The sequence below is a fragment of the Podarcis pityusensis genome (assembly GCF_964106645.2).
Source record: "Podarcis pityusensis genome assembly, chromosome: 4".
NCBI lineage: Eukaryota > Metazoa > Chordata > Lepidosauria > Squamata > Lacertidae > Podarcis > Podarcis pityusensis.
In genome coordinates, this window is record NC_138027.1 from 51,820,846 (window position 1) to 51,847,342 (window position 26,497).

A 26,497-nucleotide genomic window follows, 5' to 3' on the forward strand; every position below is an offset into this window, starting at 1 on the left:
AACAGTTTTTAGTTTAGGATGCTGTTAGTTAAATAACATCATCATTATTGGTACAATAGATAATTAAAAAAAACTGTAACACAAGATGCAGAATATAGCTTCAAGAAAAAAAATACATGCATTATATAAAGCCCCATTAAAAAACCCAAGTTCTTGTGTTTAAAGCACAAGAATAGCAACATTGAGTCTAATTGAGCATCAGAGCTCTATCTGCCCTCAAGGCAAGAGTTACACCTGCTCATATGACAGTTTTAAATGAGCTGACCTACCTGCTGTCCCTTGCTATCCATTGCCTACTTATTGTTGGCTCCCCCACTGCATGCTTATTATACTCAAAATGACAGCAATGGACAATACTAGCACAGTATGGAGGTCTCTCGAGAGCAAACGATTATGGCAGACAACATGCACTGGGGGAAGGAGCTGGGGAAATTGGTCTAAATTGGTCTGTGTCACCTCCCGCCCACACTATTGCCTAACCCTCTAGATAACCTTAGTATGATTTGCTCCCTTGTAGAAAAGCAGCTTATGTGCTCTATCTGGAATCTGTGGAACAAAAGATGGATGGATGGACCTAAAACTTGTCCATCAAATAGAAGTAAATCTGTATTCTGAATTACAGCCATGAAGGACTTCCACTGAGTACAGGGACCTGGTTTCTTCTTTAAAAATTTAAAAAAAAAACAAAAAACTGCAGGGTTGTATTCAACTAACTCCTACTCAAAGCAGATCCATTGAAATTGATGAACTTAAGTTAGTCATGTCAATTAACTTCAGTGGGTCTTCTCTGAGTAGGACTATCATGAAATATAACCCATAATGCTGAGTAGGAGCAACTTCCTTCAGACCTTGTAGATAAAGATGCACTCCAATTATTATTAATATTATTATTATTATTATTCTGTCTTTCTTCCAAGTTGGGATTCAAGGCAAATTATGTTATGTGGCATACTCTATTGCATTTCCTGTCAACTGCAGGGCTGTCCTACAGGAAGCAGAAGGCAGACCTACAGAACTGACATTGGGTAAACATCATTGGCTGGATCTTGGTTGCAGGTCAAGTTCACCTCGATTTGGAACTGACATTGGTTCAGTTAGATTTACTGAATGCATGTTCCATCAACCATAGGAAAACATTCAACAAAATTGTTTCAGACTGATGTATCCAGCAAAAAGTACAGTATATTTTGTTGCGTCCTTGGTCACTATCACTGCTTCTAGCTTTTATTTCCTTTTTAAAAGTCATCAATCTGAGGTAGTATTAGCTGTTTTTAAGATGTGAGGAAATCACTGTTATATAGTTATGATAAATGTAAAAATAAATAAAAGACATAAATGCCCTTTAAATATTGAGAGCAACTGGCATTTGAAACCTAATCCAATTCACCTTCCTCTGTTCACCTCAGTGCAAGCCTGAGGCTCTTAACATATTGTGCAGGAGGCTGCTGTGAAAGAAATACATCAAATTGGATTAAATTCTAATTTGGCGGAAGTCAGTGGCTGCGGCTAGGCATAATAGTATGCATACATAACATCCTTTAGCAGCATTAACAATATGTTAAACCACCCACAAGGCTGCAGGACATCACATAACCTCACCTCCTTTCTTTAGACTTCAAGACCCTCTTGCAGAATCGAATCTACCACTAGATGCCCCATTCTATAAATAGTGCAGGCGTGATGTCTAAAATTTTACAATTCTGGCACAACCAATAGCTCCCTAGGAAGAGAACCAATTATCACTCCACATATGTGCATTTATGTCCTATTAATACTGCATTCAGTATTAAAAAGCAAAGCATTTGTGCTAGGGGTGCATAAGCAATATAGCGATGTTTGCAAAAATGCAAGTAAAGTGTGACTGTGTTGCTCAGATACTGGCTTCTTAAAATGGACAACAAGTTAGAATTACTGAACTACACTCCAAATATATCATGTTAAAATGATTTCTTTAACATAATGAAAACTTCAAGAAATAGTCACCCAAAGTGGCACGTTTCTTGGACTGAGAAAGGCCCACAGAATAATCCCAATATAATTTGCTTCTAAAAGCTTTGTATTATTAGAAACAAATGACTTTTCCATTTATATAGCACTGCTGTAATAGCAAGGCATTTCATGTGGAAAGTAGTTCACATCTGGAACACAAAAGATCAAGAAAATCTATGACAACGGATATCACCAATGAATGGCAAAAAGAATCATAGCTTTGGAAGATAAAAAAACAACTTGGAAGTATAAGTAGAATGTTCTGGCATTTTTTAAAAAAATGTAATTTGAGTTCTGTTATCTTATCCATCTTTTCTCCCAAAGTGAGCATGTGCTGATAATCATAGTATAATATATCCCAAAGTTATTTTTGTCTAAAATCATAGCTCACAGTTCTGAAAACACTTCTATGGATTCCATTTCTCTATGCAGGGCAGCAGCAGAGAACATAGTGGGACTGTGCTGCTCATTTTACCTCCTTCCAACTGAGTTGCTGCTTCATACTGACCCAAAGAGGTGGAGGCAGCAGTAAGGTTGGCCTAGAGCAAATGCACAGGCCAGAGCACTGGATTGGCTTCGCTGGTGTGTTTGCACCATGCTGACCTTGCCTGCCTGCCTCCCTTCTCTTCCTCTCCCCCTGGTGTTCTGCAGCGACTTAGCCAGAGAGAGTTCAGGTGTGTGGTTCAACCCCACTGCCCGTTGTTCACTACTGGAGAGGTTGGTGAGGCCACACGCAAAGGGGTAATTGAGATGTTTTTCAAAAAGTTCATATTGTTGATTTCTGTTTCCCTCACTGAGCAGCTGCTGGTAGTCACAAGACTATGTTTTCATTCCACAGTTCAGTTACTGTTGGGTTCCCATGGGAAAGGGAGACGGGATGTGACGTACACTGTTTTCCTGTTTTCCTTTGTTCTGTCATTCTTTGCTGGAGTTGCTCTCTGCTTCTCACAGAGACAAGATGTATGTTTGTACGCTCTCTGCATAGCTTAGGAATAAAGCTTTTCGCAATGTAGCCATACCTGCCTCATCCTTTCATTGCAGACACTGGATGTATACTCTGCTGGGCTCAAGCCAAGAGGAGCCGTATCAGCTCGATGGGCCGGAGCTGAATTCTAACACATATATGAGTATAGCTAGCTACGTATTTGAAAGACAGCCTTCCATACAGACCCTCTTGGGTGTTAAGATCACTCTTGGGAGATCTGTTGGAAGCTCCATCACCCTCAGAAGGTCAGGGTGAAGGCAGTCTGCAGAAGGGAAAACTCTGTGCAGCCCCTAATGTGTGGAATTACCTCCCCATCAAGTTGCTCTGGCACTTTCATCATATAGCTTTAGTTATTTGATGAATACATATCTCATAGACCTAGCCTTTGACACCTGAAAAAGATGTTTTTAGGTTCTTTTGATTGTAAATTGTTTTAGCTGATTGTAATATTGTGTTTTGGCATTGCTGTAACCCACCTGGAGACCTTGTGGTGATGCGCTGAGAAGAAATCTGATAATAGCAAGTACAACTTCTCAAATGTGTTTTTGTGCATGTGCGTGCGTCTGTGAGCATATTATAAAAATGAGGTATATTGAAAATAGAAGAAAATATAATTTTAAATGAATAAAATTAATTATTCTCAGAAATAAGTTTGCAGAGGGCTTCTGGTCCCGCCTGCCTTAATGGAGGCAGCCCCCATGACAGCGGGGGATCATCAACGAGCAAAAAGGATGACAGAGGGTAAATCATCCTTGCAAATTCCCCGCAGGGATGGGGGGGGGGAATGGGCTTCATTTGCAATTCGTTTTGGTACCTGGCTTTCGTTCTGGCATGGAATGTGGGAGGTAGGGAGGCGCTGAGTGCAAAAGCACTTTGCCCTGCAAAAACCCTCCTATGCCACCATTATGGGCAGAATAAAGATAATAGTTTGAGTTCCTCACTTGAAGCTTTATAAATTTATATATTATAAAATCCTGAATTGAAATCATTAATTATGTAGCTGTTGTCTTAAGGAATTAATTGTTGTTGTTATAATTTGGCTATTATTGGGGGTATATTGGAAAACTGATTTTAAAAATTACAAAAAAAAGAAGAAAAGAAATAAGCTTGCAGAGATCCCTGTGTGGTGTTTTTTGATTCTAGTTAGCAATTCACAGCCCCCTGACCTGTTGTCTGGAAGACTTCACTTGTCCGTTGAAAATTCTAAAATGTTAAAAGCATTTAACATCTGTAAAGCTTCTCCAGATAACTGGAGAAGCACCTAAACATTTTCTCCTGATATGAAAGGGAAGGAAGCACTAGAGATCCCACCTTTCTTTTCTGTTAGAACTTCTGCATCCTAAAGAGCTCATGCCTGGCAGAAGCTTTTCCTATCATTTCATCTCCATGCTAGGAAAATGCTGCTAAGTATCTGCTTCTCAGATAACTGTTGAGGACACAAACACTTTGATAAAAGAGAAAGCTGGTAATAATAACAAAAAATGCTCATATCTAGCTATTACAACTAGGTGGGTATGTCAACGTTTGGAGATTGGCATTCATTCAGAGCATCTTGTGTTGACATTGCTGAATCAAGCCCAAGAGAGAGGAAGTTGCAGGTTACTTATTTTCACCCATCTTTTTCTTAGAGACTAGAGCTAGTTTCAGTCTTGGCTCATTACACAGAGGACAAAAGAAATCTGTCAACGATGGTCAGATTGTTATTAGTCATGTATGAGCTCATGGTCCATGCAGAGTCAAATCTATTATTCATGGTACAGTGAGCAGAGTTTGCCAGAGTTTATGACTGTAAACAGTGGCTGCACTTGCAACAGCCTTGTTTAGGATTTGCATGGAAAACCAGACCATTAATTTCACTCTCTGCTTTTCTCTCTGACACACATACAACTAAGTTGAATATGGTTTTTGGATATTTTGCTCTAACTGTTCATTTTAAAGTATGAAACAACCCTAAAAAGTACAGTTTGATAGCAGATCTACTTTGAAAATCACTTTGGTTGAACCAAATTGATTTATTCACAGTACTATGATGTAACCCAGGAGTTTCCAAACTTTTTACTTTGTAAAGAACTTCTCTGCATCAGTATGCCAGCTACAGAATCCCCACATACTGTGGAAGAGTCTGGGAAATGTTATAGAGAGCACAAACAGTTCAGGTGGCACCTGAAATTGCTGCAAATGTATTGCAAGTGGTCTTCGAAGCAAACCAACACTATGCTTGTGACAGTGTGCCTCAGCAAGACATTGTTTAGTTATGTGCAGGCTCATGGAGGGGGGCGGGCAGCAGCCAGGTACACTTGCCCTGGGCCTTGGAGGACTAAGCTAGTCGGGGAGTCCTGTTCGGTCTGCTGAAGTTATGCTGTCATGCCAAGAACAAGATTCCCGCCCTGGGCCTCAGACAAACTGGGCCCGATGATGTCCATTCATTATTGATCTTGGGCTGTGCTGCACAACCATAAAGTCTCTCTTCTGGTGGTCAGGGGACACCCCCCCTCCCAAGAAAGGCCTGAGATGTGTGTGGGGGAGGGAAGGGAATTGTTCAAAATCAGGGGAGGTAGATTGTACAAGCTTCATCACATTATCCAGGCCGAAGATGCCTTGACCTTCAGTAAAGGCTTTGTAGAAGACACAGAGGGTTGAATCAGGAAGTGGGAGGGAAGACCACTGAAAATATCTAATAAAAAATCCAAAGCATCTCATGTTTCCCTCAGTTATAGTTTTAAAGCGCTGGTTAAATGCCTCGCAGAGAAAGACTATAGTACAAAGTAACTCCAGCTGTATATCTAGTTGCCAGTCCCTCCCCAAGTGCATGTGACGTTGCGTATCCTGGCCATAGTCAAGTCAAGAGACAGAGTAAAGCCCTTCTATTCTCAACTGCACTATCATAAGTAACCTGATGCATAGTGCTAACATCTGTGAGACCGAGATGGGGGTCTTATTGTCTGGGTAGCCCACAACCTCCATACACACTGCATAGAGGGATGCCAACAAGTGCTAATATAGTAGTGTGTTGACAACGTTACCACATTGCAGAAATATTTGCACCAAAGGGACATTTTGCAGTTTATTATGGAGTAGAAAGGTACATCCCCCTGTTGCCGTCCCCATCCCGTCCACCATATATTCTCATTTTGTTCTTGTTAACTCTGGCTATTTTTAGCCAGCGATGCCATGTAAAGGGGCTTTAAGCGTTCATTAAAAAACATAGTATTGTTTTTTTCTTAATATGGTAATACTAACCCTTAGGTTACAGGGTGGCGCTGTGGGTTAAATCACAGAGCCTAGGGCTTGCTGATCAGAAGGCCGGCTGTTTGAATCTCCGTGACGGGGTGAGCTCCCGTTGCTTGGTCCCTGCTCCTGCCAACCTAGCAGTTTGAAAGCATGCAGTGCAAGCAGATAAATAGGTACCACTCTGGCGGGAAGGTAAATGGCGTTTCCGTGCGCTGCTCTGGTTTGCCAGAAGCGGCTTAGTCATGCTGGCCACATGACCCAGAAGCTGTACGCCGGCTCCCTCTGCCAGTAAAGGGAGATAAGCGCTGCAATCCCAGAGTTGTCCACGACTGGCCCTAACGGTCAGGGGTCCCTTTACCTTTAACCCTTTCTTAATATGCCAATTGACTGTAGAAACCCCATCTGCTCTACAAAGTCTTCTGTTTCCTGTTTCTACAATAATAAAGCTCTGGAGTTCACAATATTATGTATAGAATAGTGCACAGAATATCATGTGATTATTATTTTGGAGACAAGAATAATGTATGTGGTCAGTGTACAATGTATAGAAAAAGAGTTATTAATGTGGCTTAGTGTTAGACATGACCTTTCAACTTACCTTGCAATGACAAAGAGCACACAACTGACTCCAAGGCAAGCTAGGAGGACATACATCCAAATATCAGGAGAAAGAGGGTTTAGAAAGGAGAAAACACCAGGGTTTGTGCCATTGGGCTTCCGATACAAAATACTGATTCCCAGCGTCATGAAGGGCTTGGAAAAGTCAATGACTTTCTCTCTTACGTAGGTAATGGTGAGAGGAGCAACTGCCAGGTCAGCTTTCTGAGGACAAAAATTGGAAAATAATATTGTCATTTTAAAAAAAAATTAATTTACCCACATTTTTTATTTCTTCACTTTCCTCAAGCATACTGACACAAATGAGATTCATTTGCTCATAACTGTAAGCACTGATAAAATTTAAATGAAAAATAACTTTCTCATTGAAGCTCAATGGGGAGGAAATATAGCATCATTCAAACTATGTTAATTTCATAGTAATAATTCAGAATGTGTGGTGCAGGGATGCCTTGAAGAAGCATTAAAGCGGTTACAGCCTTTTTCCATAGGACTTCCAGACTGACACTTTCACAGCAAAACTTTCATGTGGGAAATACAAATGTACCACTGCAGATAATCTTGGCATCATGTGGTTGTGGCTACAATAGGCCCACCCATGCTTCCAAGAGAAATGGTGCACATATTAGACGTCTCCATGTCTATATCGTAATAGCTAGACTATGCATTGTGCTCACCACATGAGAAATGGGCTGACTCTGCTTGTTAAGAACTTTGAAGACTCCCTGCTGCTAAAGAATGCTGCTGGGGATTATACCCTAGAGGAGCAAAGTGGCAAGATAAACAGATACAGTGGACCAATCAATGTATGGAGAAAAAGTAGTCATAAGTTTCCACTTCCTTGTGATCTATCCAGCTTTCTTTGGCTGTTGACACGGAGCTAAACTGCTTACCACATGGTGAAGAAAATTTGGCTCTTGTAGGAAAAAAATGTTTTTATGCAGAAACTGATAACCATACTCTTTCCTGAGTATATGTATATACAGTATACACTTTCCCATTCTAATTCTTCTTGCATCTCAAATGGTTATGTTGTCTATTATTACTATTTTTAAAAAGGCCGAGTGGCCGGCTAGTTTAAATATATGTATCCAGCTATTGCTGGTTGACAAGCATGAAGAAGATGATTCCATCTTACGTGATCGATGAGTTCTTTGACCATCCCATTCCATTCTCCTTTGTCATTCTGGGCTCCATATTTCCCATCAGACACTAGTTTCACTTCATAGATGAAGCCTAAAATATTTGATAACTCCTTCAACAAATCCAAGCAGTACCCTTCAAATCTGTCGTTGCCATAAAGGGGTTTGTCAGATTTCTTGTACATGACATACGGATCTTCCTGCATGAAAAGACACAAGGCATGTCTCAGAAATTATTTTTCTTAAGTACATCTGTGATTGATAAAATACAGGTAAGGCTTAATTGCCTGATAAAATTGTACATGGGCTACTTAAGAATAATAAATACTATATAAAGAATAGCACAGTAGCATAAAACTATGGCAGAGTCAAAAGTCTGGTATACATTTTTAGTGAAGAAGCTGAAATGCTTCCCAAAGATCCCTGAAAAGTTCACATTTATTTATTTGTTTGTTTATAGCATTTATTTTAGCTGCTCTTCACCTTCTGTAGCAGATTTATGGGGGATGCAGGGAGATGGTAGGATGGGAAAGTTCCCCTGCTAAAGCTTCTTGAGGCTGAAAACACCCACCCCTTTCATGAATGAACAAAAATGTGTAGTGATTAAATAAGTGGTTAGTAAGGCAACGTAAATTAACCAACGATAATACACAAAGAGTAGCAACAACACATGCCAAAACTTACCAAAATAGTGGTGACTATGAGCGTTCGGTTCGCCAGCGAATCAGTGATATTGGTAGATCTGTCTTTATTGCTGTCAGTCATATTAAGGCCACTGTTTGAGTTCCAAAGCCCAATCTACATAGAACAAATTAGATAAATGGCTGCCAACCTTCATTAATTGTGTTAAGGAAAGGGTTGTTCATATAAAAAATGCAACTGAAAGTTCTGCACAGGAATTATTATTATTTAGGCAGAACTGTATGTTACAGCAATTGAGCAATAAACAAGTTGTGTAGGATATTAAAGGAGCAGACCAGCTGCATTTTAAAGTAACAGATCTATAATAAATGATGGATTATGAGTACTGTTAGTCGAGGGAAACACATTGCTCATTAAAAAGCTGAGATGGCCTAGTCACAAGAGTGTTGCATTAGTTATGTATAAAAATATTAAAAATATATAGTTTTGTTTAAGCAAACCAGCCTGCATTGTGGAACACCTACATTTCTGTTCTAAATGTCTAGTTCATGGTTGTTGTTTTTGTAAAGGTGAAGTGGAAACGTAAGAAAACCTTTCCTTTCTAATCCATCAGTTTATAGAATATGCTGAAATAGGCTGCTATATTCACTGGCCCTTCTCTTCTGTTAAAACCTGCTGAAGGTACAGATTTATTTTAGTTACTTTGTGACTATTGTATATGACAGAACCAATAAAATGACCCACTGATCAGTGATAGCTCAGAAAATTAAAACAAAAGAGGCAGGGAAATCTGGCCTTGGCCTTTTTTCCAAACCCAGGAGCATTTTGTAACAAGACGACTTTTAGGTGCTTTAGGCCTATCTATTCAGGAGGCAGATATCTTATTTCAGTGGAATTTGAAATCCCATCTAGTGGCATGCATGTAAACTGCAAAGCAAACAATAACATACTTGTAAAATCAACTGTGCATGAATTCAATTTTTCACCCCCTTAGGCTTTAATGGAATGGCAGGGGAAGAAAAATAGCTGTCAATGACCAGTGTGAATAGCCAGTGTGAAACAACCAAGAGTAGGGCCAAAGCAGATGTGTTGATTGCACAAATGTGGATTTGCGGGGGGGGGGGGGGGCAGCAACGGGACTGCAGGTCAGAGAGAAGAAGTTTAATCCTTCTCCTCCGCTATCTACATCATTGGTGCTAAGACTTCCCTGTCAATGCAAATAGCTCACATAGTCTCAAAGGATGCTTTGATCCCCTGTACCTGTCATCTGCATTACAAAAAATGGGCATATTAATTGTATTCCTGCAACTGGCATTTACTTGAATGGAGAGGGTGTTTCTGCTTCTAAGGTGAAACTGTGAAGCACCCTTGTCATTTTTGCTAATAGATGCTGCATGTTTTTAAAGTAATATTGTTATACTGTACGTATAATATTGACATGTGGTTTTATTATTTTTCTTTTGCTGTGTTTTTGTGAAAAAAATTTTGTAGCGTTCGTTTGAAATGCATCCCTATTTCTTTATTGTAAGCCGCTTTGAACATGAGTTATTTGTGGAAAAGCGGCATACAAATAAAATAAATGAAAGAATGAATGAATGAAAGAAAGTGAAATACACCAGCTAGGTAGCATTTATATTAGTACATACTTAATACATATCTGGATTTCTTGATGCTTCATCCAGTGAAATTTGGACAGATTATTTTCTAAGACCACTTGATAATATTGTATACCAAGACTGCCAGATAAGATGCTGTCTGTCTGAATCTGTGTCTTGCTGATCTTATATATATACCATTGGTCACATTAGAACTTCTACAATGACCATTATTTTAGTGGTCTCACCAGTAAAACCACATTTGGGGCATCTGTGACTTGTATCAGGGTCTAAAAGTTTAGATCTTCAGATCCAGCCCAATGAATGATTCACACCCACACAACTCAAATAGCAGCAGAAACACATAAACTCTACCAGTGATCTATCAGATTCTGTCAAATCTCCTGCCGGATTTTCAGTCCTGATCCATCAGATCTGTTCCATTCTGCCAATGATCTGTCATTGTTCTATTATGCTTTTCTCATGACCTAGTAGATTTAATTCAGCCTGGATGGGCACTATTTTTGAAATCAGAAATTGGCAAGACGCCATTATCTGTCAGTAGTCAATATTGACTTTGGCGAGATAATTTCAAATTAGGGCCTCTCTGAATTTAAGATCCATCAGCATCTTTGGGTTGATTCTTCAGTGATGTTTAGTGGAATGTGTGAACTGCCTCTCTGAAAAGTATTGTACTTGAGGTAATAAGTACAATACTTAATTGTTATTTGAGCTGTTATAGATATTTCAGGTATGCAAGGCATTATAGGAAAGTGCTGTACTATAGATGAAATAATAAAAAATCAGGTCTTCAGTGGGTGAAAACCTGCAGGCTATCCTTAGCTTTCTTAGGAAATTACTTTGTTTTTACTGCCTCAGCCTGCTGATACCTCATTCCTGCTTTAATTTTCATGATTAAAGCTATATTTTTTGAAGTATTGTGTTAAAAAATAATGGCTATTTTTGGGTTGTTTGTTTGTTTGTTTCAGTATTCTGGGGCTGATTGTCAGCATCAACATGAAACAAACTATCTAATCCTTTGCTTCTGTTTGGAATAGCACTGCTATATTTTTATTTTCTCACTATAAGCTTTCTTTCATTCACTTTCAGAGGGAATCAATTCAGTGGTATTGATTCTAAAATAAATGAAATACTTGTATAATAATATAGTTTTGCTGGGAGTGAGGGGAAGATACACTATTCATAGATTCAGATTTTTTTTCTTTGCAGTCTTTGCAATAAAGTCATAACTGTAAGGAACTACTGTGTATTAAGTCAGACCAATGAGCCATGTTGTCCGATGCTGTCTATCACTCTTCAGCAATTCTCAAATCTGCAGCAATTCTCAAATCTCAGGCAAAGCTTTTCCCCAGCCCTGTAACCTGATAGGTTTTGGCTGAAGATAGCAGAGGTTGAACTACAGGTTATACATGTAAAATGTGTGTGCTACCACAAACCAATGTCCTGTAGGTTTCCTGATGTACTTACACTAAGTGTGGAATTGTTGACAATGGGAAATTGTAACACATTCATACCAAAAAATAATTAAAAAGGGAACAATACAGTCACAAAATTTACAGAATACAATATATACACTGTACATTAGCATCAAAGGAATGAGAGTGTAGGCCAACCTTACAGTTATGGGAAAGGTCAGGAGGGCATTGAAGGAACGAGACCAAAGTAACACAGCACTAGGGTGAATTCAGGAGATTTATTGCAGTTTAGTGACAAGTTCAAAGCATAAAATATGACAAATAGTGTCCAGTGCATTTTTTTAATTCATTAGAATTTGGATTAAATTAATTAAGCATAATAACTTGAACTACCAACAATGAAAAGATTCGTTACAATATGTCAGATCATGACACATTAGTTGATGAGAAAAATTGGTTTTTAAAAAAATCTTTGACTATTTTACTGCTTATTAAAATATGTTTAATAATTAGGCATTTTATTAGGTTATAATGAGATTGATGAGAAGCTGTAACTAATAATACTATGCCTGTATGTAGATAGATAGAGAGATAGATAGATAGATATAAATTATTGTTGCAAGATATATAACCAATATCCTAGGTTTAAACAAGTGGGCTGCAATGAGAGCTTCCTGCTTTGTGATAGGAAAATACTTATGTTGTTCTCATGCATACACTATTTCTCTTTTAAATGGAGAAGCTCCTTAATGGGCAAGGCTAAGTGCATGCAAACAGTGTCGCTTAATTGTGGCATTTACATGGAAGTAAGCTTTCTCAAAATAAATGGAAAGTACTTCTATATCATATGTTTTGGATTAGGGTGTAACATCTAGATAGTGTTTAAAACTTGGTCCTAGTTTTGTACACTTCGCCATCAGATACAATGGAAAGGTAATCAGCATTTCAGACTCCCATAATCTGATCTCACTATTCAGTAGAAAAAGACTGTATTATTGTAAAGGAATTCTTAAAACAGGCTACCTCAGCCTCGGCCCTCCAGATGTTTTATTTTTCCAGTATCATTGCAAAATATTAAGGCTGCAATCCAGCTGCCTTATTACTCGTGTATAAATCCCACAGGGTCTTAAAATGAGCATTGCTAATAGCAGGATTGCACCCTAAAGTGAAAGCTGTTACATATAATACTGACTCCTCAGCGGATTGTGGCCAAAACTCACTGTGACTTCAGCACTCTACAACTGGATAGATAAAATGGTTAATCAAAAGTCTATACTACATAGCATAGTTTATTCTAAGACCGACTTTTATTGTCTCTAAACTGCAATTGGAGACCATTTGTCAAAACCCTAAGGAAGAGTTTTTTTCAGACTCAACCTGTAGGTTTCTTACATCATCTGTCTATATACAAACCTTCTTCCATACTTTATATAAATTATTAGTAGCTTCACCAGCAGCCTTAATTTAGAAAAGAACAGAAAGGGACACAAAACAGTTCTTCAGTCAAAATATAAAGCAAATCTGTATGTTTTACATAGTCTTAGCATTTTCATTTCAGTCTTACCATAGCATGTACACTTACAGAACCACTTACTGTAGGACTGAGACATTATTGTGTTTAGTAATTGGTAGTACTGACCTTTCATTTAACTAAATTAGAAAATTTACTCATGTTAGAATGAATTCAGTGCCTCATCTCTCTGCAGGACCCCCGATTAAATAAATAAATAAATCTAATGCATATTTTGCTTTTTGATAACAGTGTGGATTTCCCACACTGAGTCCCAGCATCTCCCCCCGCCCCGTCCAAAAACAGACCAGTTCCATATTATATAAAGAGGGTTGTTAATCCATAATTTAGTCAGTAGTAGATCAATCTGAATGGGGGTCACACCACACATAGATTTAATAGCTTTGCAGCTGCTTTTGTAAAGCGGAATCAAGTTTTCTGGATTGGAGTAGTTTTACGTTGCTCTTCTAGTGAAAAAAAACCCACCGGCTTCTCAAGGCATGTTATTAAGAAAGGCAGGCTATTTATGTTTCATCTTGTGTAACAAATAGAGGGTTTAGATAGCTCTATTGTTTATAGGCTTCTCAAGGCTGTCTTGATAAAATATGACTGTGCCTGACCTTTTCGCTTGGGTGTGATGTCTAAATCAAAAGCTGACTGAAAGCAGTATGAACAGAATATATATGACATGATCTTTGCTTATGTAGATATAGCCCCTGCAGGTGAAAGAATCCCCATAGGGCTTAACAGAGCCCTGTTTTCATCCCTTCCTCCCCTCAATGCAGGCAGAAAGGCATGCCAACATGTCAGGGCGCTCTGGGAAATGGGATTTTTGTGTGTTCTCGCCTATCACCATTGCAGCTATTTCCTTCTGTTCAATTATTAAAACACCAGAGATAACGTGCTTGTGTGTACCTCTGTGCACATACTGGAGTGGGGGGCAGGACTCTGTAAAGCTCTTCATGCAGGTAATTGAGCCCCCATGGGGAAATATCATAGCCATAGTTCTCAAAGAAGGCAGTGTTCGCAAGGCAGGTGGACAGACATGGGCAATTAAGAATGGGGTAGAAAATGTTAACAAGTGCTACTCTGTTAATAAACATGAAGTGGCTTTGCTGCGGCAATGCCTTTGGCCAACATACACTTGCCTGTGAGTAATTCCCTCTGTGTAAGAAAGGCACATGTGTACAGCTGTTTGTGGCTATGGTGAGAAAAGGACAGTCATCTGACTGTAACTGTTATCAGACATAGGTTACTTGCATCAGATGCTGTCTTCTGCATGCAGAGAAATAGAGCTCTTCCTACTCTCAGTAGAGCATGAGACTCTTAATATGGTTTATGACATTCCTGCATTGCAGGTGGTTGGACTAGATGACCCTTGGGGTCCCTTCCAATTTTCCAGTTCTGTGATTCTTTACTCAGAGGTCCATACATTTTCTCTGGCCTTGACAGGTGCGGTCTTGCCTCTCATCTTGTACAGCACCTCCAGAACTCAGCACAAGGCCAAGGACAATTCCCTGCTCCCATCCCCAGCTCTAAGCATTGTGGATCCTTGCCCGATCTTCACATTTCCCCACATTGTGGAATCCCACAGCTGCCTTTGCATACAGAAAGTGTATCACTAGAACTGTCAACTGTGCAGCAGGACACTTGTGCATGTGGATCTGCAGTGTGTGGAGGAGATGACTAGGTTGGGGCAATAATCATTGCTTCACTTATACTGAAAAAGACAAAACATAGCTAAAACAGGGCGGAGGGTTACTTTAAAAAGAAGTACTACCGTTCTTTACGAAATATGTATACTATAATCCTCAATCCATTTATTTTCGAGAAATTGCATTAGAACAGTAGGACTGGTAAGCAGTAAACTATATACAAGCTGGTTTTCAGCATCTGTGCATGTATGAAGATCCAAGAGTGTGTGTATATTTTCCCAAAGTGTACCACCCAATTCACTTATTTCAGTAGGAATACGAATCAGTTTTTTCTTTGTTAAGATTAGAGTTTAGGGTGCTATGAATGTTATTTTGTATAGCTGAAAAAATATTTCAGATATAAAATGATGACATTAGACATAATTCAAAGACGATCGGATGTGAAGAGTAGAAACAGGGAGCCTTGTCTATCAGTGTGCATGTGCATTAGTGGAAGTAGAATTCATACAGCCCTGTAAAATAAGCTGCTATGCTGCCCATCAGCTGTTTTGTAGGGAGAACAGAATGGTGGGTAAACGGTTTATCACCACGTTTGCCGCATACTCTATAGGGCTTTATGCATTGCACTCTGCTACTAAATTCTGTTGGAGAACTGCCTGTGCAACACACAGTTCCCTGTGCTAATTGCACAGGTAGGTGGCTTCTAATTAGATTAGGGTATTATATCTAGGTTGTTACTTGGAAATTATTACGAGCTACAAGAGGTAAATAAAAACTGAACTACCAGCTTTTGAACTACCCACTTTTATTTGCTTCTATTAAGCGTGTAGGCTTCAGGATAATGCTGTCAATTGGCACACCACAAGGATGTCTGGTTGAACAAACTTCATTGAAATGATTGAGAGATGCATACAAAAAGAAAAATGCTCATACTTTATATTAATTTCAGTGAGATTTGTACAGCAAGGTGCCTAATATTCATTGTTCCTTCTGCCTTTGAATATATAAAAATCTTGCTGTCTGCACCGTCTGGCTCACAGCATGCACACAGTGGTACCAAACTGGTTACCTTTTCTGTTCCTTCCTCCTTGAGGCTAATAATATCCAAATCGAAATCCTTTCTTAAGCCATCTGTTTTGTTGAAAGTAATTCGCCCTGTCAAACCATCCCAACGAGCCTAGAGAAAGAAAGTGAGAGATATAATGTGTAGCCTCAACTTTTCAAGCCCATCAAAAATAATTGTGCATAATCTCTCTTAGTAGAATTTCTTTCAAAAACACTCCAAACAAAACAATCTTTTATTGATTTTCTGATTTTATTCAACTCAATGCATTATCAACAGTTATATAATAAGAACAGAAAACAACATGTGCATGGAACTTGGGGAGCATCCCCAAGGTACATTATCCATCAACAACATTCAAACCAAAAACAATTCATGGGGTTGCAAAGAGTTTTGAGCTGTCATATGTCCTAGTCTCAGCCCAATCTTTGCACTGTCGGGATTACAAAATTAACAGAGATGCCATTCTGATAGGCATTAACCCATTTTATTACACAAAGAAACCCTATCAGTCGGCAATGAATCCATAAGGACATCTACAAACCACTTTTCTGCTTTCAGGGAATAAGCAAGAATGACTGTAAATTTAGCGGAAACACTGTGCTAAAGAATCTGTTTTTCACTGTGACCCCTGGCTCTATTCCAGAGGACACACTGTATGTCTCGTAGAGCTGGCCCAGATCCAACACATTTTAACCAAAATACAAGGGAGTCAAGTGTGAGCAACTGGGGTAGTTTACTGAAAACAGCAGTGTGTCCATGTAAGGAACTAAAGAGAGCAAGGAAATGAGTTCAGAACTTTTGCAAAAAAGTTTTGTTGAGGATTGAATGGTTAACTAATGGAGGCAGATACCTGGGCTGAGTTCTGGCATTAATATAGCCCTTGGTGGGAGCACATAATGGAGAATTTGCCTATGAAGGGGCGGACCTAGGGAAGAGAATTGTGAAAATCAAGTGCATTGTTGTGAGAAGTTGTAGAAAGGTGGAGGAGGGAAAGACAGGAATGGAGTTTGTGGGTGATTTAATTTGTTTATTTTTAAAAATTCTGCCACAACCTTCTACCCAAATTTGCTTTTAAGGTGACTTACAAAGTCCAGAAGAAAACCATGCACACACACAAAACAATTACAAAATCAAACTGACAAATTAGATAGCACTTAAAGCAATTAAAACAATCCAATACTGATTAACCAAAAGAGTCAAAGAAAGAGAAACATTAAGACCTAAGATATAAACCAGCCAAACTAACAGAAACAAAAAGAGCAGTAAAAATCACTTTTAACTGTCAAACCTCAGGTAAACAAAATGGATTTCTCCTGGTGCCTAAAAGAAGATGCTAGGTGAATATAACTCAGGAGAGAGTTCCATTATATGGTGCAACCACAAAAAACATGGTTGTGTGTTCTCTTGTTACATAGCACACTAACAAATGTGGTAGCATGAAACATACTTAACAGTTCCTTTCTTTTACTGGGAGTAATGAAATGATTAATTTGGTAGTTGGGCATAAAGGCTACAACCAACATTTTTTGTTCTTGTTGTTCCCACACAAACATATATATCTTTTAGCCTCATCTGCTATGAATAACTGCATCACTGTTGAGAGTTAAATAATATATGAGATAGCATCAGTCAAAGGTAACAGCACTTTGCCTTAAGATGCTGTTAAGAAAAAGCTGGCAGAGGTGGACTTGTATGCAGGCTCCAGACCTACCACTGGGCAGACTAAGGAGACTGCTTCAGGCACCTGATTTGGGACTTTATGAAAGGACAAAAAATGGCTAGCTACTTACATTATTATAGTTGTATTTTTATTGCCAAGAAGGGGAAGAAAGGTGTTTGTGAAGTTTCTGCCTCAATGTCAAAATAAATTAATTGACCAGGCACTCACTACAGCCAGGTCTCTCTCTCTCTCTCTCTCTCTGTGTGTGTGTGTGTGTGTGTGTGTGTGAGAGAGAGAGAGAGAGAGAGAAAGAGAGAGAGAGAGAGAGAGAGAGAGAGCGCTTTGCTGTTCCATCTGAGGCAACAAACTGCTGCAGTTTCTTTCATACCGCTTTCTTTTTAAAAACTCTGAAAGGTTTCTAATGCAAGAAATATTTTATACATGATTTATTTATTTTTTTGATTTCTTGCCCACCCTTTACCATAAAGTCCCAGGGTGGGTTGCAACAATAAAATATGCAATTATATAACCATTACAACCACAAAACCACAAAAGTGTAAAAACAATTTAAAACAGTTCAATATATTAAATAAATAAGCAACAACAACACTTCCATGTTTAAAAACAATGTAAGCATTTTAAAACAATTCCATATTTAAAAACAGTTCCAGTACAGGTGCAGTCTTCTCTTCCAACATTTCCTGTGTATACAAACTGGCCTTTGGCTAGTTAGAAGAAAATAGATTTTCAAGTGCAGACGATCTTTATTATCCTCATTTAGCTTGCTCCTTCATGAAATAGCTTAAAAATGCCAGGAAGTCTCACAATATATTATAATAGAGCAAACTCATCAGTGTTTGCTTTACAATTCTAAATTACAGGTTCTCTCAGCTATATATTTATTCCTATTCTGAATTAAACACATTGTAGATAGCTATCTACTATGAACCTGGATGGTGTACACAAAACTGACAGAAGTATGATTAAGTTTCTATCTTTTTTTATCTGTAGAACTGAATCTACTGAAATGAATATTATCATGTGCACAGCAATATCATAATCACATGGCACCTAAATCCTTTATGTAGCATTTGCAGGGGGGGGTTTTTGTGTGTGTTACGGATAGTAGGGTGGGATTTTTAAGAGATACGGGTGATTTAAGGTTCACAGAATAGGCTCTTCAAGAGTGTAAATGGTAGTTATCGTAGGAGCTCTCACTGAAAAGTCATTCTCCTGATGGTCTGCCAGAGAATTATCAATTTTCAGTTGACAGGCCCTTTGTCACCTCTGTTTCAGAAAATATTCTCACATTTCCTATTGACTTGCTCTTCTCATTAACTGACACCCTCCATAAGCAATAAGCTGTCCACTTTTGTGGTTACAGATGCTGTAATCCAATCTATAAAATTGCTCAAAAGTAATTGGGTTAAGCATTAGATCCTAACTTATTTGACCAGACGTCCCAGCAACATCTTACTTTGAACTAATTTCAAAGTGTGAATGTGTCATCAATGAACATTTGATGGCCAGTGTTTAACTGCCTTTAGAGTAAAAGCTAGATTAGGAAAAATCCCTTAACAGGGCTCCTTCACAGGGCTTCTTCTCCAGAAAGAGGTCGGGGCGGGCAAGCAGCTTCCTTTTCCTAGGAGAAATCACTGACTCCCCTTCTCTTGGTGCATACTTGTTGGTGTCCTGCCAGTCACTAGAGTATGTGACTCGTTCAGTTAGTGATGGTTCTTGGAGAGACATCCTTGATATCTATCCAAGAATACTGGAACTTCCACTTGTTCCTGACACTTTCTTCAGGGAACATTTCATATATTCCTATTTTAACCAAATTTTAAGACCAGAAATTAAGTTGGCAGTGTTCTGGGGATTTAACATCTGTTGTCTTTGCAGTTTAATTTGATTTTAGCTGATTTATTTGTTATTACTAATCCTGAATGTTCCATATAGAGCAACATATGCAAACCAATGAAATAAAAGGAGCTCAAAATAAAAACACATATTGAATTTTATTTTCAAAATACTTTAAAATAGTATGAGCACCATGCTGCCTTCAGATATCCTCCTTGATGTTAACCAAGGCCCCTTGCCCCTCCCATTTTTTAAAAAAGAAAAACTGAATATTTTTGGAGGGTTGGTTGATTGCTTGGGGCTGTTTTGTAGAAATGATGCCTTCTTTTCTATGTGTTTTGGGCTTGGGGGAGAGGTGCAGACATTTTTCCTGTTGTTTGTTTCAAGCGGGAGGTTCTAAGTTCCACCACTTTTTCTTTGTAATGGATATTTTGTGGTTTCCGTGACAGCTTCTTAGATTTCCAGATGTGCCCCTAGGCTCCAAAAGTTTAGGGACCTCTGCTTTAATTAATAATCCCTAGCTGTTGTTGCAGAATAAGTTCCACATCCTGAACTAAATGACATTGGGTCTAGTAATTATGTAACTACTAGACCAACTGTGGCCCTTCTGTTCAAAAAAGCAGCTTGTGAGTTTTCAAGTAGTTCTTGGTTAAGTGAAAGTTTTGGCAGTCTGTGGTAAAATATGTGAGGCACTTAGCAACTAAGAAGATGCCAGCAACTAATCTGGACAAGACTGAAGCACTTGCAAAGTATTGTAAAGTTCTGAGGTACCAGTTACCTTCCCCAGGGTTCTCTAATTATTATAGAATGGGTTGTGAAAATACGTTTCTCAATGGTGTAACTTCTTAGTTAGTTGTTGACTGGCAACACAGTGAGACTGCCTGGCCCACAATATTAATATTGTGCCAGAGTGCTGGGATGCGTGTTATGCTTGCCATGGTGATGTAACCAAAATGGCAACTTCATGATGATTTCCCCTTCTTCATGCCATGTACAAGCACTTACCCTATGATTTGGCTCCATCATATGGGGAGCATCGCTTCCATGGTCTATATCAATATGGACAGATAGATGGTGTAGGACAGGCCCTTCCAACTCCCAAGAGACTGTGATCTACTCCCAGTATAAAACTGGCAAAACTACCCATTGTCATTTCTGAGAGTTGTCAAGCTTTTTTGGGGAAGGATAGCCTGTAGGACACCCGCGATCGACCAGTAGATTGCAATTGACTGCTTGGACATGCCTGGTGTAGGACAATAGCTGCCTCTTGTCAGAAACAGGCATTAATTAATAGCTGCCAATGACAGTTGCATCAGCAGAAGGCAGTCACTGTAGAACAGTGAATTTTTAGTCCCTGCAAAAGAGTGGTCTAATCCACCTTCAGACCCTGTATGTGGAAAATGTTGCTCAGATGATTGTCAACATGCTTGGTAGTTGTTTGGAAAAGGCACCATAAACTTGGATTTAGCTCTTTCCATTATTGCCTAGTTGATAAGCTAGCTATCGCAGATTATTGAACCAAGGTTATACATGCACAAAGTGGCACCACATATGCATCCAAGTGAAGCATTAATTTCTAATATAACTAACAAATTGTGCAGGAGATGCTAACTTTCAGTGGTCAAAATTGTCTCAATAAGCATAATTCATCTATAGGTGCAGTATTTGAAAGATAAATTGTCACCGCAATAATATCTGGAATCTATATTTTTAAATGAGGTTATTAACCTTAATAAAAACAGATAGAATATGAATGTGTATCGATCTTAAATTCAAGCAAATGCAATTTTCCCTGAAAAACTCTATCATTGTACCATTGATTGAGATCATTGTTTCACTTTCTCTAAATTTATTAGTCATGCATCATTGAGAATCAATATTACACCATGGTTTCTAGCCAACAGTAGCCATCAGATCAGTCAGACGTTTTTAGCTGTGACTGTACCCAATTAGAGTAGTTGGCCATTCTAGGGAAACTCCCACACTGAGCTACTCTAGATGTAGCTCAGTCTGACCCAAAAGTCTTTTACAGTTGGTGTGAAGCAGACATTTCTTTGTGTTATACTAGCTAAAAAGAATAAGCAAGCTTGAAAGTACTACAAAGCGCACACCATCTCTGGGCCATTACAAACTACCCAATGTGAGCTCTCTCTGTGTTTTGTGTATATGCTTAGCTCAAAGCATTAAGATATTGATCTTATTTTCTGTGGAATTTATAGAATGGGGTTAAGCTAATTACACTTTCTTCTGCCCTTACTGCAAAGAGCTTGGTGTGGTATACAAGATCTCACACATTTTATCATTGCAACAACCAAAAGTTAGAGTTAGACTGAGTGAGGGACAGGTCCAAGGCCAGCCACTGAGCTGCATGTGGAAATTTTGAACTGGAGCTCTCCAATCTTAATCCAGTACTGTAACCACTTTACCAGAACTACGGTATATACACCTCTTTGCTCTTTGCATTTAGTTTTATGTCCTTTAAACCCTAAGCTCAGTCCTATATGCTAGAATGTGAGGCTGGCTTCTAAGGCAAACCACGCTTACCCATATCATACTTCACTGATTTGAATTAAATTTTAAACATTACTTTTTTAGATTTTTTTTTTAAAGTGATATGTTAAAGAGCCTTTCAATTTTTTTCTTTATTCAAAATAATAAGTACCAAACCAGTACGAAATATAAATAGGAATCTATGTTTCCAAACACTCTCTGGCTTCCTGGTTCCAGTTCTTTCTACTTCTCCCTCCTCCATTGCTTTTTTTCTTCCACTTGCCTTTTGTTTTATCCTACCTCTATACCTTCTTTCACCTCCACTATCAATAGTATATGTCTCCTGAAGGATGTCCAGTTTATGCCCTGTAGAATCCATCTCTTAATGGAACTACCCTTTCATTTTCCATTTCTATTAGTTAAACTTATTATTATCAGGTATTAGTCAATGAGCTGTAATTAGGGAGGAAGTGAGAGATGAATACCTCTGAAAAGCTACACATTGAACCACCCCAGTGCAATCTTTGCCAGATGGGCTGGGTCGCATATTGGTGAAAAGCAGTTGGAAAACAGCCATACATTTATCTGAAGAGAACATAAAGACTATGCATGAGCAAACAACAGGATGATCTAGTGTTAAGGTGGGGGCGGGGAGTTCATTCAATTGAATTCATAGGAGTCATGGAAAATCTGGACAGATTGAATTGACATTTCCCCACCTCTTCATATTTTGATTTTTTATTATGCTGTTACAATATCAGCTATTACTACAAAAACAAAATATCCAGCATTTATCCATAGTTACTTTTCCAGTAAACAATAATAAATAAAGCAATTCAAATAATAAGATCTTCTACGAATTGTCACAGCTAAAATGGCCGCTGTTTCTTTAATGCGAATAAAGCTGGGTCAGCATGACTCAGCGGTCTGCACCAAGTTGTATATATAAGTGAGAAATGTTAGTTTGTGCTGAGGCTGGTGTTTGGGTTGGTTGGTTGGTTAGTGTTGGTGTGTATAGGTATTCAGTCGTGTTTTGCACAAAGACTTTTAAGAATAAAACTCTGCAAGGATATTCTCGTGGACTCTTTTTGTGCCGACAAGGATACTGAGGAGACAAAGGGAGGTCAGAACCCTTTCCTTCTTTTTTTTTGCTTTTTACAAACACTGACATGAATACCTTCCATCAACTTATCCATTTCACTTAGTTCCAGACATTTTTAACAGCCATTCCTGGACAGATGGCAGCTGAGAGTTTTTCCACTATATAATCCCTACTGTGTTAGCAGCAGTCAATAAATTTGGCATGTGAAGCTCAATTAAAGTCTAAATTTAAGAATGTTTAGTGTGTAGAGTATAAAATGTCTTCATTCCCATTAACCATATCTCTCAACATTCCTCAAGGACTGCAATTCTGAGAGTCACTGATCTGATCTGTGAGCAACAAAGTCACCTTTCTTCCTTGGAAGTATGACCCTGGAAAGTTATCTAATTCCCTGAGCCAGATGCATAGCCCGATTCACAACTCATGTGTATGTGTTAGTGTAGTTGTATTTAAGACTTTTAAGTCTCAATGGATATGTATAGTGCAACTACCGTAATAGTCATTTCATTTCCTCAAGACATTCTGGAAACTGAAGTTCTGTGTGTGCTTCTTGAGAAATCTTAGTGCTATAATCAAACTTCAGTTCCCAGGATTCTTTGGGGAAGGCACAACAATTAAGCCAGTATAAAAATTATAGAAGTGTGGATGTGCCTTTCAGGCCTTGACTGTAGTTTCTTTTCCAAGATGCAGTTTCCTTTTTTCATTTAGTTTAGCACACTGCACAATAATAAACAGCTAGCTTTGGATTTCTCCCTTCTTTGGCTTTCTATTATTCTTCGTCTACTTACTGTATAATTACTATAATGACTGCATAACTCATTGCACATTTTACCAACTAGAATATGCACTTCAAGGCATAATTTAACATATTTTTCATGCTAATATTTCTTATCAAATTATAAAGCTCTCATAGGTTTATTGAGTTCTACTAACAATCCTCATGCAAACCTGCCTGTTATTTTTCTGTAATCACCATGCTGTGAAAATTGTTCAAATCATCATCAAATGTTAACTTTAACAAATTAAGTTTTTATTTTGAGTTAAATCCATATCTATTGTACTGTATAATTGCAATGTTAAATCCATATTTATTGCACGTCATAATTGTAGGGTTTTTGGAGTTGGAGAAATGCAAAAATGTCATATATATTGGGAAAAAGTAACAAATATATTCAGAGAAAGCTCAAGGGGACTGTGGAGCCTCTGGCTCCTTTTGTTCATCTACTGTTTATTTATGATTATTTCTCCTTTAGCTAGTTTTCACAAAGGGTTTATAGTTGGACAAATAGCTACAGTCCCTCGCTCATTTCCTTGCTCATGGAGCCTGGTGGTGGTGCTCTTCTGCTTTGGGTTTTTTAAATAGCTTTTCTCCCTATAAATCAGGCCTGGTTAACCTTTGGTCCTTCAGGTGTAGCTGGAATACAACTCCCATAATCTATAACTATTGGTCATGCTGGCTGGGGCTCATAGGTTATCTTCATTAAAAGAATCACAGGTTAGCCATCCCTGGAGACAGAGAGTTAAATAGCAAGGCAGCTGTCTGAGGAATTAAATTTAATTCCTCTGAACTGATTTTAGTTGTCCTGAAGAAAAAGATAAATTTTATTTTGCAAGAGAATGACCTGTTTCCCTCTTTGTCTGGCAGGGAATATAGATTTGTTTGCAAACTGTTTCATGAGGGGGCGAAGGATTAGAGTATCATTTAGATATCAAATGACATTAGGTCACAGGAACAGGAACTTCTGGAAAAGATTTAGTCTCCCCGTCTGATTGTAACTGAATGCTGATCCTAGGCAATGTACTGTATATAATATCCACCCACACAAAACCTGGCTTGTGAACTCTAGTTAGGTTACCTTAAATCAGCAGGAATATCCAAAGGGTTCCAGCAAGCTTATATTTCTCCAGCAAAAGCTTAATATTCCCTATACTCATACATAATATCCAGGGTTTGTGTAAAGTAACATTAATGGTATTTCTGTTGCAATATTAACCATTTTGTACACTCTTGGATATTACAGGACATTTGTTGTTTAAAGTGCATGGTAAGATGTTGCAAATAAAGCACAGCCATTTTTCAAAATCAAGGGACAGGCAGACAATTCAATAAAGTCTACTTTAAAATGTCTAGTACTGCAGGGCTATACGTTCTAGGCAAGACTGGTGCTGCCTCAACTGTTACTCCCTGTCCTGTACCTCTTACTTAGCAAAAGCGAGGAGTAAAAAAAGTAAATCAGCAACCTTCTTTTCTAATATATAGAAATTAGTTGCTAAATGGCAAATATAGTGATTCTAGATTCCTTGGCAATTATTTTATTTTTTATTTTGTGGTTATTGTGGACATCCTTCCTTTTGTGAAACTCAGCAGTCAGATAAAACTAAAACTCCTTTGATAGGAGAATTTCAAAGGAGGGGATCTAATACTGTTCGTGGGCATACAGCTCCTACTGATATAGCTGTCTAATTAAGCCTGAGTAGAAAAGCTTGGGGTTGGGGCAATTTAAAAGTTTCTTCAGAGTAGCAGATGCTGTGATTTCCTGATCAAAATTTCTCCTCCCAAATGCTGATTGCTGCGCAAGGAGCAGCTAAGTATGTTTGCAGGTCTGACAGGGAAAGGGGCACAGAAGAAAAGGACTTAACACCTCTTTTCTATTAGCTCTTAAGAAATTCTCAGTCCCCTACAAATGCACTGCAGTTTTGTCTTTTAAGAAATGCCTTGAAACTGAACCACAGATCTTCCACATAATGTGCAGCTGGCCCTTATGCTGCCTTTCCAAAGGTTTCAGAATGGCTCAGTGTTCACACATATGCACTATACAGTAAATTTTCTTCTTCTTACTTTTAGATATTTGGGCTTTATGTCTATTTTTCTAAGATTGCAAGTTTCCCTGCTGATCTAGTTGCTCTTTAAAGGGATTTGTTGCTTGGATTGTTATTGTTTTAAGAACTTCATTAGTTGCTCTGAGAGGCGGTTGCCTGAAGTAGTGAGATATAAATCCTCTTAATAAATAAATACATATGTACACACTGCAGCAAAAATAGGAAGGCATAGATAAGCTCTGGCATTATCTATTACACCCTACAGTTTGAAAGCAATTACTGCTGTGGAAATAGCGCAGCATAGTGGTGTGCTGCAGTTTTCAATCCATCATGGTGATTGTCATTTTTCTCTTTTGCTAAGTACAAAAAAAAAACACTTCAAAAGATAAGAAGCTTGAGCCTTTTGAGTTAATGTTTTATAGACCATAAAATAAATTATCTGTGAAACTACCAGTAATTAGGTCAGATCTCATGTGCCATGCAGAATCAAGCTGTACACAATAAATGTGAATTGTACAATAAAGTCACATATCAGACCATGAACTACATTTACTGAGAAGCTGTGTTGCTTTGGGGCATAACATAATTAAGGCATTCTATGAAAACTGCTTAAGCAATGACACAGTCTGGTTGGAAATGTTTCACAAATGTTTTGATAAACTTTTCCACAACCTCATTATTATTGATATGCTAGATACT

General features: G+C 38.4%; 1 protein-coding gene and 1 long non-coding RNA gene across 36 annotated transcripts in view; one reads left to right on the forward strand and one right to left on the reverse strand.

Moving 5' to 3' along the window:
* LOC308476135 overlaps window positions 1-26,497 on the forward strand; it is a 159,645-nt gene that overhangs the window by 37,820 nt on the left and 95,328 nt on the right. Inside the window, exon 3 of one of the 30 annotated variants that reach the window (XR_013985753.1) lies at window positions 9,221-9,288. The exons of 28 other annotated variants lie outside the window; for them this stretch is intronic. This is a non-coding gene — a long non-coding RNA (uncharacterized lncRNA). Of the gene's footprint in view, window positions 1-978; window positions 1,026-9,220; window positions 9,289-26,497 lie in introns of all 30 variants that reach the window. One more of the 30 variants, XR_013985736.1, reaches the window with a different exon arrangement.
* GRIK1 (glutamate ionotropic receptor kainate type subunit 1) overlaps window positions 1-26,497 on the reverse strand; it is a 155,669-nt gene that overhangs the window by 22,991 nt on the left and 106,181 nt on the right. For 3 of the 6 annotated variants that reach the window (XM_081003529.1, XM_081003528.1, XM_081003530.1), the window contains exons 8-12: window positions 15,873-15,980; window positions 13,052-13,096; window positions 8,650-8,763; window positions 7,962-8,165; window positions 6,804-7,027 (exon numbers count right to left, since the gene is read on the reverse strand). In XM_081003529.1, the coding sequence (XP_080859655.1) occupies window positions 6,804-7,027; window positions 7,962-8,165; window positions 8,650-8,763; window positions 13,052-13,096; window positions 15,873-15,980 (695 nt within the window). The remainder of the gene's footprint in view (window positions 1-6,803; window positions 7,028-7,961; window positions 8,166-8,649; window positions 8,764-13,051; window positions 13,097-15,872; window positions 15,981-26,497) is intronic. The other 3 variants (XM_081003532.1, XM_081003531.1, XM_081003533.1) reach the window with 1 other exon arrangement.